This window comes from Durio zibethinus, chromosome 14, assembly GCF_047325235.1.
Source record: "Durio zibethinus cultivar Kanyao isolate XHJ-2024 chromosome 14, ASM4732523v1, whole genome shotgun sequence".
Classification (NCBI taxonomy): Eukaryota; Viridiplantae; Streptophyta; class Magnoliopsida; order Malvales; family Malvaceae; genus Durio; species Durio zibethinus.
The window spans coordinates 6,568,824-6,580,949 of record NC_143175.1 but is presented as its reverse complement, the minus strand read 5'-3'; the positions used below and the strand labels follow the sequence as shown (position 1 = coordinate 6,580,949).

At 28.8% G+C, this 12,126-nt stretch overlaps 1 protein-coding gene and 1 pseudogene across 1 annotated transcript; both read left to right on the top strand.

The window, feature by feature from the left end:
- The first annotated feature begins 4,475 nt into the window (after nt 1-4,475).
- Nucleotides 4,476-6,441, top strand: LOC111295187 (polygalacturonase-like). Its single transcript, XM_022888577.2, has 4 exons — nt 4,476-5,208; nt 5,368-5,657; nt 5,754-5,982; nt 6,069-6,441. Exons 1-4 carry the CDS (start codon nt 4,750-4,752, stop codon nt 6,285-6,287), a joined length of 1,197 nt encoding a protein of 398 aa, XP_022744312.2. The 5' UTR covers nt 4,476-4,749; the 3' UTR covers nt 6,288-6,441.
- A 4,613-nt stretch (nt 6,442-11,054) lies between these two features.
- LOC111294741 (germin-like protein subfamily 1 member 7 pseudogene) lies at nt 11,055-11,814 on the top strand (annotated as a pseudogene).
- Nucleotides 11,815-12,126: the final 312 nt, after the last annotated feature.

The following is a 12,126-nucleotide window of genomic DNA, read 5'->3' as shown; positions in this document are numbered from 1 at the left end:
AAATCAATTTTTTAAGTTGAAATAATCTAATCTAAAATGACCTAATCCAATCATAATCAAACCTACCCATTTACCTCCTCTGATTATATGCTTGATAAAAAGTAGTCTTTGCTTACCTCATTCTTCTAAAGATTCAAACTCAACATTTCTAAGTTGTAAATCTCAAATTTTAACGTTGTAGGCTATTTCCTTGGAAACAATGTCCTAATTTATTTGAGCTCATTTGGATTAATTGTGTTGAATTGTTCTAGAGAACAGAGGTTCCTACTACTTGAGATCCTTCGTTACTGATTGTAGTTTTTTAATGTCTTCAAAGAATTTCTTTTCCATATATAAGAATATAGTATTAAGTTTATAACATTCAAGGACTTATTGAATAATACTGCTTATAAACTCCATTTATCTTTTCCTTGATATGGTTTTTGTACTTTGTTTAAGTATTATATAGCATTGAGTTTCTCCTTTCCCCTCCCTTTCTTTTCCCTTCATTTTTTCAATGAAGGGTTTAGATTTTTTTTTTCAAAAATACTCGCTTATAATTTAAAAAGTTTAAAATAAAAAATTTAAAATAATATAATGCTATATTATTAGCATTATCCACGATGAGTTTTCATATTTAAAAAAAAAACTTACTTGCATCATTCTTAATACTAACAAATACTTTTTTTTTTTTCCATATACATTCTTCTCATTCTTTTTTATGATTTAGTAGTGTACAGATTAAAATTTTGGAGATGTCTTAAATTTTTTTTTTTTTGGAGATGTCCAAGAGAAAATTAAAAATTTTTTATTTTCTAAAAACATGGACCCACCCCCGTTTCCCTTCCAAATCTTCTATCACGTGAGGAGCATATTAAATGGTTTGTCCTATTAATTTTACATTCAAAATCTTGACCAAAGACTAATTTTTCCAAGTAGTAATGGTATAATTGTTGTGTGGACATGATTGAAGCTTTTACAAATATCTAAAGACTTGTTGCTGGTTCTCAGTGAATGTTTTCTTCATTGAGTTAAAGTCAGGAAATTTTGGTGGAAACTGCATATTAGAAGTTTGGTCATGTGATTGACTCCCCCTTAAAATACAAGCCATGAAATTGTGAATAATTGCAGCGATCCACTCCACGCTAAAATGACTTTTCCCAAAACTATAACAAAAATTAATCTTGACCAAGACTTAAAGTACCCCTCCCCTAGTTATAATTTTTCCTAGAAAAAATTATCTTATATAACTTGATATTTCTTCATTTTGAACACCATATTATATGCAACTAAAATCAAACAAGAAAAAGAATTAATGATATATACATATATATATGGTAAGAATCCACTTATATTAATGTAAGAGTTACATTTTTTATATATTTTTAAATCAAAATTAAATCCATAACACTTACATTTAACTATTTTAATCAAAGTGACCCTAATCAAAATTAAATTTTAACACTTACAACTAATTATTTAGATTTAAGAGTAAAAAAAAATGTAACACTTATATTGATATAAATAGATCTCTTTTATATATATATATATATATATATATAGAAAAAATATATGTATATTTACATAAAATATTTATAAATCTATAATGTTATTTATAATATTTTAAAAGTATTTTTATTAACTTAACTTAGATTTTAATCATTCAACAACTGAACTATTCTATTCGAAACCTTAAGTCTTGAACGAATCATTATTCGATTCAATTTTGATGATTAATATGATTATAAGTATAAGAAATCAAACACTAAAGTGGACTAAACAAACAAACTTTAGCTTGTATTCTAAAATCTAAATGCAAGCAGTTGAGATGGGTGGGTCGAAGCAAGTATTGATTTACTTAATTTTGCTTCAAGCTATATATTTTTAAGGAAGAAGGTACCATAATCTTTGCAAGTTCATTAACAAAGTACACGCAGGTGTGGTACGGAATTTAAGGGCTTAATACATTTTGTTATCTCATAAATAATCCATCAAAGAGCAGGGCGGATGCATGTACATCATTGGGGTATTTATTGACACCCAAGAATTAAAAAATTAAAAAAAAAAAAAATTTTCTCTTGAATACCTTAAAAAAATTTTGAATATTTTTCTGTTAACAGAATTAGTATTTATTCCGTAATCTTTTATATTTATTATATAAATGAACACACAAAAAAAAAAAAAAAAGGATCCGTCACGATTAAGGAAGTTGATCACTATGAGTAATTTACATCTTAATTGATGAATTACAGTAATGATTAAACAAATTGTTGACCCTCAAAAGTAATTGGAAAAACCTAAAGTAATCAACCTTCATAGTCAAAGATTCCACCATCCCCCTAAAGTAAGAAATTCCGCCATTTTTGTTTAGCAAGATATGATAATCCGCCGCATGGAAAAATTGTTGAGTTATGTCCTTCGTGCCGTGGTTCTATGGTTGCTTTTATTCTTAATTTAAGGCGTTAAGTTCGAGAGTTAGATAAATGATTAAGGTGATTGGGAAAAAATTGTATGAAATGGTCATAGAAGTTAATATATATTATTTTTATTTGAATTATGTCATTTAATAATTATATTAATATTTAAAACAATTAATTATATATTACACATTATATATAAATTTATTAAAATAAATATTATTATTTTATTATAACATGCAATATGTAATAAATAAATAATTTTTTTAATAATATAATTATGTAACATGATTCGATAATGAAAGAGATATATACTAACGTACAATAACTGTTTTATACAATATTTTAAAAGTAATTTTATAAAAATACCATCCCATTTGTTTATGTAGTTAGTGATTTTTTTATATAAATGAATTAGTTAGAACTTAAATATTTTTACTCAAATTTTACTTAACATTTATCACTTGAAAGTCCAAATGCATGGTTTAAAATGTTAACCAATAATTTTTTTTTTCAGAAAAGAAAAAAAAATAAATTTTCTGAAAAAATAATAATGATAACAAATTAAATTGTATATGACATTTATCCCCATGTTAACAGAATGTTTAATTCATTTCATTTTTTTTTTTTGGTATATATTACTTTTCATTGGAAAATAAACATTTGGATACAAAAATATAAGAAGAAAATGGTGAGGAGGAAAAAGAAATGAATCCGTGAGAATGAAGGCAAATTTCTAAGCTGCCAACAGCAGGAATATTTAGAGTACAAAGCTAGCATGCATATTGAAGCAAATTAAAACAGGCTTCACATTGATTCAACATGAAGTTAACGGCCTGCCTTTACTCTCATTTCTTTTTTTATTCTTCACAATCATTTTTATTTACTCGATAAATGATACCAATTAAATAAACTACCTTTTGATTTATGATAATCACATTTTTTTTTATAAAATTTATATCCAGTTTTTGAGAAAAAAAAATTAGTTGTTGGTAGATAAAACCCCAGATCATCCTGTAATTGCAGATTTTGATTATATATTTTTAAAAATTTTAAACTCTAGTGATTAAATTTAATTTTTAACAATTTCAAATATAAAAAAAAAAAATTGAATTACAAATCCGAAAAAAAAAAAAAAAACCCTTCTTCTATTAAATAAATCTCACTCCATTTATTTCAAAATTTAATAATGGTACATCTGGAGATGATTTTGATAATTTTTGTTAGAAAAGAAAAACGAAATGGAAAATTCTGAACATTGTGTTATTTGATTGTAGTTTTCTTTATATCCTTTTCGTCTGTATGTCATCATATCATGAAAATTTGGAGCAATCATTTTGTTATTGGGTAATGCATCATTCTTGTCGGTGATTTATTGCTACTTTTGTTTACTACCTGAAATTTAGGCTTTTCCATATGTTATATAGCAGTAATAATTGATTCATCATGAGTGTTCACTTCAAAAGAGTGCTGTCAACCCTTTCTAATTGTTTTCACTGTCGATTTTCAGTGTCTCGTGTAATTTTAAGCATCATACAACGGTTATATAATACATAAACAATAAAAAATATATAAAAATTATACTATTTAAAATTTTTAAAATGCATGAATTTGATAAAAATTAAAAAATATTTTTAAAATTTGACTATCAATACAAATTTGATATAATAATTTTTATATTATATATATTTGATATTAAATTACATAAATTACTGTATCTAATTTCTACCATCAACCTTCAGTTTTAACTACTTTATTATGTTTCCTAATTGTTTCATACTTTATGCACACCTCATTATGATCAAACCGGTATGAATGCCTGTATCTTCAAAAGTAATGTGAAAAAATATAAAAAAAACATGGCATATTCTGGAATCCATGGAACATGGCATACATAGGCATAGCTGTGAGAAATCCCTTAATTTCTATAAAAACTAATTTGTTTAATTTGTATGCAAGTAATTACCATGAATTGACTGCTCCACAATAAAGAATTAGAATGTCTCAGATATATGAAATTTGTACTTGCATTCAACACAAATGGGTTTGCATGTATGTGTTTAATTGCCTGTGAAGTTGGAGCCAAGCAAGCTGCGCAGAGTACACTGTATTTCATACAAACATAGAAAGATGCTTTGGTTTCTGCCATCGCTGCTTTCTTTAATCCTACACTTTGACAATTACACTCTTTTTATAGTCTTTATCTAAATTCCAAAACCACAACTTTCCTGTTCTTCCTCAACATCTACAAGTATAAATATCCAATCAGCTAATTGACAATACAGCTTCAGTTTCAGCTTGCTCATTCAATTTTCTCTATAATTCCATTTTTCAATTTTCTCTGGAGCAAAAAATGTTGAAAATGATGAAGCTTACTAGTCCTCTTCATGGAATTATTCTGATTCTCTTTGTCATTTTAGGCATAGTGAATTCAACATCTGCAACAACAAATTATAATGTGTTAAACTTTGGGGCTAAACCAAATGGCAAAACAGACTCCACCAATGCTTTTCTGAAAGCATGGGACGCAGCCTGTGGCTCAGCAGACTCAACCATGATATATGTACCAAAAGGGCGATATTTGCTTGGTTCTGTGGCATTCCAAGGAGACTGCAAAAGCCCTCAAATCACTATAAGAATTGATGGCAACCTGGTGGCACCTGTAGATTATCAAGTACTAGGCAAATCTACCAATTGGCTTAGCTTTGAAGGAGTAAGCGATGTTTCTATCATCGGTGGTGCACTTGATGCCAAAGGACCATCCCTCTGGGATTGCAAAGCTTCCCACAGCAACTGTCCTTCCGGAGCCACGGTACTTGTTTCAATATTCATTTTTCAATGGCAAGCTCTTTTTGGCTTTTGATTTTGAACTACACAATAAAAAAAAAAAAACACCCTTTATCATCGTATATCATAATTATGAATGTTTTGTAAATTGACTTGGGTAATTTTCATTTGTGTGTGAGAGCAGACGTTGAGTTTTACCAACTCCAACAACATCAAGATCCGTGGATTAATGTCATTAAACAGCCAATTGTTTCACATTGTGATCAATGGCTGCGAAAATGTGCACGTCCAGGGGGTTAAGATCATTGCGGCGGGTAATAGCCCCAACACCGATGGCATCCATGTCCAGTTATCCAGAAATGTGAAAATCATAAAATGCTCCATCAAAACTGGAGATGACTGCATCTCAATTGGCCCTGATACCCAGAATTTATGGATCGAACAAGTCACTTGCGGCCCTGGTCATGGCATTAGGTTCCACATATGGTTTTAATAAATGCCATGCGTTATTTTTTCTGATTTTTGAAACCATGATTTTGTTACTGATTTTGGTTGATTTGCACTTTCCAGCATTGGAAGTTTAGGCAAGGATTTGAAAGAGAAAGGGGTCCAAAATGTCACAGTGTGGAAGACAACATTTTCAGGTACCCAAAATGGGCTGAGGATCAAGTCATGGGCTAGGCCTAGTAGTGGATTTGTTCAAGGGGTTCGGTTTATAAACTCCGTGATGAGAAATGTGCAAAATCCCATTGTAATTGACCAGAATTATTGCCCTCACAACCTTAATTGTCCCGATCAGGTATAAATTTTTTTTATAATTTTTGATTGGATTATATTTGCTTATTATCTTTAATTAATGTTCTTTTTTCCTTTCAACAAATGTAGGTATCGGGAATAAAAATTAAAGATATCATATATGAAGATATTCGAGGAACATCATCCACACCAATTGCTATAAAATTTGATTGTAGTGTCAAAAATCCATGCACCGGAATAAAATTGCAAAATGTGAATTTGACATACTTGAACAAAGCTGCTCAATCATCTTGTAGCAATGTGGTTGGGAAAGCATTTGATTTAGTTCGACCCAATAGTTGTTTGTAATTAATCATCATGGAGATGAATAGGTATAGGGGACAAATGAGATTTCCCCTTTAATTTCTTTTCCTTAATTTGTTAACCAGCGATTGATTGGATCTAAATTATGTATTCTTTTTTATTGATTTTGATTCTAAAGGGAATCCTAAATTAAACAATGTGCTTGACATGCATGTCTTTTGATATTAAATCTTTATTTTTTTAAAATTTTTGTTCAGTCTATGTGTATTATTTATAATAATTATACTATAATTAATCAATCAAATTTTAAAATTATGTAGGAAATCAAAATATTTTTTGAAAGTTGTATTTATAAGTGATTGATTCTATTTAATTTTTTTTTTGTGATTGAATAATTGTAAAATTATAATAAAAATAATTATAACAAAATGATCCTGTCTTTATAATTTATGGAAGACCACAAGCAATGAATCCTCACCGTCATCATATAACAACAAACTTGACATGTTAACATCACTATCAAAATGCAAGCTAAATAGATAAAAACCAATCATCTCAATTAGTCAAAATTTCTGAAGTTTGTTTCTTCTCTATATCCCCCTAAATTCATTACCATCGGTACAGAATATATGCAAGAATCTAAAGATCTTTTTCCTTGTACCATTTTCTTGGCAAGCAAACAGCAACTAGCAAGCATGATCCTGAGAAATTAGAAAAAGCAAACCTTTATTGTTGTAAGGCAGAGCCAACAGGACAAACGCTACACTGGAAATGAACACCTTTTATTGTTGTAAAGCAGCTTTCTTGATTAAATTGTTCTATGTTTTGTTGCATGGTGACGAGTGAGAAATCTGGCTTGTGAGAACTGTTAATGATATTTTAATAATATTTTGATTAATAATTTAGATTGATGATATTATTTAGTAATATTTTAGTAATATTCTAAATTGATTTAATATTGATTTAAAGAATATTAGATATTGATTTAGTTAATTATAAGAATTAATTTAGTTATTATTTCTATTTATTGTATTTTTTATTTTGTAATATTTTACTTTTATATAAATAAACTTTAAACCTCATTATAAAACACAAGTCATTACAATAAAATTTTCATAATTTTCTTCTTTTCATGGTATCAAAGCGATTTCATGATTCATTCTGAAGGTGAATCACCTTGTAATAACTAATATTAGCTTGTTCTCATCTTTACTTAATTTTCATTTTTAAATTAATTTTTGCTTTCACACTTCAATTTTTTTTTGTTTCTCTTCTTATCTTTAAGATTAATCTTTTATGTCAATATTCATAACTTCTCACATTTCCATTTCATTTTTTTCTTCAAGAGCTTAATGGTAGGTATTCAATGAAAAAATATACAATTAATTTCAATTATCCTTGATGGAAATAACTACAATAAGTGGGCTACGACTATACATAGTTATCTAAGAGAAATGAAATTATGACTTATTGTTATTGGAGAATGCAAAGCATCAAAAAAAAAAAAAAAAAAAGAATCCGATGATAAATTTGCAGATCATCTAAAGGAATGGAAAAGTAAGTATCGCCAAATTTTGTCTTGGTTCACTAACACCATTATTTCTTCTATCAATTTACATTTTGGGTGATTTGAACTTGTTAAAGATGTTTATAATTTTATTGCCATACGATACAGTTATATTACCCTTGCTCATCAATATAATATTTTGATCACTTTATCTTGTCTTCGTTAAGATCCAAGTTAGTCAATTGATGATTTTTATTCTAAAATGCAATATTTATGGGATATACTTAAAAATTCTAAGCCGGAATACAATGATGAAAGTGATGTTGGTAATTTTATTACTTATCGAAATCAAATTTGTCTTATTCAATTTTTAATGTCATTTTGAGATGAATTTGAGAATTTCATATTTTCATTTTTGTGTCAATATCCCTTACCAACTATGGATAATATCTTTATGGAATTGATATCTGAGGAAACTCAGTTGGGTGTGAGTCAGATTCATAGTGCTGATACAATTATTGTTGTTGCTTCTCAAAAAAGTACTAACTCTACTTTTCACAAGTTTTGTTCACAATGTGAGAGGACTAATCATCTCATTTAGAAATGTAGAGCTAAATATCATTGTAATAGTAGTCTAATTCATGATTCTCGAACCAACAAGATTGTTACGATAACAACTACTGAATCAAACACTTCTGAGTTTTCTTCTGAGATCATTACAATCTCCACCACTGATTTTTAAACTTTGCTCAATTAAGTATTATCTCGATCTCATGTTCTTACCATGCTTGCTACTACATCAGGTAATGTTAGGTTATTTGATACTATCTGTGAAAATCATATAACTGCTGATCTTTCTTTGTTCAAAAGCAAGATACCTGTACCTAATGGTCCAATCATTAAAACAACAAATGGATCTATTTTAAAAGCTAGCTACATTGGTAATATTGAAACCTCAAAATTATGTATATTTTACACTTACCTTGTTCTTAATTTTACCTTAAATTTTCTTTCTATTGTCCAATTTTGTGACAACGATATAGTTGTATTGTGCAAGATCCTCAAACATATCAGAAAATTGGGATAGGGCGTAAGGTTGCAACACTATTTGAGTTTGAAACTTTGAAAATTTCACAACATTTGATTACTACTGCTACATCTCAAACAACTAACTCTTCAATTTCTTTAGATTTATGGCATTTTAGGCTATAACATGCATCTATTTCTCGAATAAAGTCACTTGCTTCTACTAGTGTTTCTCATAATATTTTTGATTGTTTATCTTGTCAATTGGAAAGCAAAGTGCTTTACCATTTAATAAAAATGATTCTATTTTATCTGCTCTTTTTTATTTAGTCCATTATGATATTTGATGTCCAACTCCCACATTTATCTTAAGAGGTTCACGTTACTTTGTTATATTTATTGATGATTTTTCTCATTAAACTTGGATATATTTATTCATACAAAGAATTAAATTTTTATGAATTTTTCGTGAATTCAATAATATGATACAAACTCAATTTTCTAGAAAAATAAAATCTTCAGGTCTAACAATATGACTGAATATACAAAAATTAAGTTTCATAACTTGTTAAATGATGATAAGACTTTTTCTCATACCATCTTGAGTTTACGGGGATGTTAATGATATTCTAGTAATATTTTGATAATATTTTAAATTGATAATATTATTATAGTAATATTTAAATTGATTTGATATTGATTTGAAAAATATTAGATATTGATTTGATATTAATTTAAAAAATATTAAATATTAATTTAATTGATTATAAAAATTAATTTAATTATTATTTCTATTTATTATATTTTTTATTTTATAATATTTTATCTAAGTATAAATAAACTTTAAGTCTCGTTATAAAACACAAATTATTACACTAAAATTATCATTTTCTTCTTTTCAAGAGCATGCCATTTTATAGACATCACTCATTGAACAGGTCTATTCAATTGTCATTCTTTAATTATTCTTTTGAGAGAGAGAAAAAAAAAAAAGAAAACAGATAACATTTACCAAATAAAAAATCTGACTGAATCGTTCTTGCATGACTACTTCTTAAGTCATGCATGCTATTTTTTTGAATTCATTAATTAATTTCCGGGAGAGGTTCATTAGCCGGCCTGCAGCATCAACTCCTCGAAATCATTATTTTTATAATTAAAATAGTGAATAATAAGAATAACAAAAGGAGAAGAAATGAAGGAAAAAAAAAAGAAAGAGAACAAGTTTCAGTATTAATCACTCTGAAATGAAAGTGGCGATAAACTCACAATGAAACCGAAGCTAAGATCAGTTAGTTCATATACTTATTTTTAAAAGATGTTAATCAATAGACAAGAGTTTAAATTTCAACAACTGCAACTTCTTCCTTTATTCCTGAATTATAATTATTTAAAAAAAAAAAAAGAAGATAAAACCACAATGAAAGTCTCTTTAACATTTTAAATAAAAATTTAATTGGCCCTGATCAGATAAATATCACAAAGCACCTATACTGTCATTAAACTTCAAAGATGATAGAGCCGGTACAGTCAAGTGTAGTAGATACTATTAATAACATTTATTAAGGTACGGACAAAGGCTTTTAACAAGGATTATTGTCAACTTTATTTTTAATTGTATCTTATATGACCTGGAGTGCCCGCAGCCTTAATTGGCAACCTTCTATTTGTGCTAAAGTCCACAAGATGGCTCAAGTTGTATTAAGTAGCATAAAAGACATAGTTTAATGACAGAAATGACTGTTTCCATGAGAAAACGACTGATGCAAGCCTGGGAAGAGGCAACTCGGTGAAGAGAAGAGACATGGGTAGTAGATGAAGCACAATTCATCAGAAATTTAAAAGGAAAAAAGAAATTGCAGCAGACTTAGTTCTTCTTGAAAATGATAGGGCATAAACTAGTTCAAAGACCCCATTCTATAAATAGGCATGTTCTCCGGTAAAGTTTCTCATCCCTTCCAAGCAAATGAAACTTGGAAGAATATAAGCTAGAAGTCAAATTATCATAATGAAAGGTGCTCATCTCCTCCTAGCATTTTCTCTGTTGGCTCTGGTTTCCTCATTTGCTTATGCATATGATCCTGGCCCTCTCTAGGACTTCCGCATAGCCATCAATGAGCCCAAGGATGGTGGTATGTTTTGTTTTTCTCTTTAATTATTTCTTAAACTTATGCTTCAAATATGTGCCTAAAATTAAGCAACTCTGCAAGTAGCAAAGTTATATAAATATATATAATATTTTTTTATCAGTTACGAAATTTTACATATTTTTTACTAGTATGGTAGCAACTAGCATATTTTTCAATCCTGCGGTGTTTGTTAATGGGAAGTTCTCAAGGACTAAACTTGCCAAAGCAGAAGACTTCTTCTTTTCAGGACTCAACATGCCAGGAAACACATCGAATCAAATAGGATCAAAAGTTAACCCTGTCAATGTTGAACATATACCAGGACTTAACACTCTTGGCATATCTCTGGTTCGAATTGACTTTGCACCTTATGGCGGTTTAAACCTTCCTCACTCATCGTCGTGCCACTGGGATCCTAGTCGTCATGGAGGGTGCACTCTATGTTGGTTTTGTTACATCAGAGAACCATCTCATCACCAAAGTCCTCAACCCTGGAGATGTTTTTGTTTTCCCAGTTGGTCTCATTCACTTCCTATTCAATGGGAGGAAAACTAATGCTGTTGCCTTTGCTGGTTTAAGTAGCCAAAACCCTGGTGTCATAACAATAGCAAACGCAGTCTTTGGATCCAATCCAGCGATTAATCCTGATATTCTTGTCAAGGCCTTCCAGCTAGACAAGAATGTGGTGAATTACCTTCAGTCACAATTCTGGTGGGATAGCAATTAGAGCATTATTTTCAAGACACTTCAAGTTGTAGCTTAATGCGGATATTATTGGACATGTTTCCCTCATTATTTAACAATTCTTGTTGAATTTTACAAATAAATGGATTGCTGATGTTATTCTGCTTATGTAAGCCTCTCTATATGTTTAAGCTTCATTAGAATAATATTGCATTATGTTTCAAAACTTTGGATCAATAAGTCAAGGTGTGTCTGAATCTCAGTGATTGGTGCAAAAATGAAAGTTCGGGTTATAAAATACCTTTTTTGGGATCTGATATGTGTTAGTGTTGTAACGGTTTACGAGCCGCCCAACGAATTTAAAAATAAAAATAAAAAAAATAAAGTCATCATCAATTTTTTTTTATTATGTGTGATTGATTACTTATTAAAATTTATCATTTTAATAAGATTTTAAAATTAATTAAAATTTATTAAAAAAATAATTTTATAGTTTACGAAATAGTCTAAGTTTGGGAGTCGGTTACATGTGAGAAAA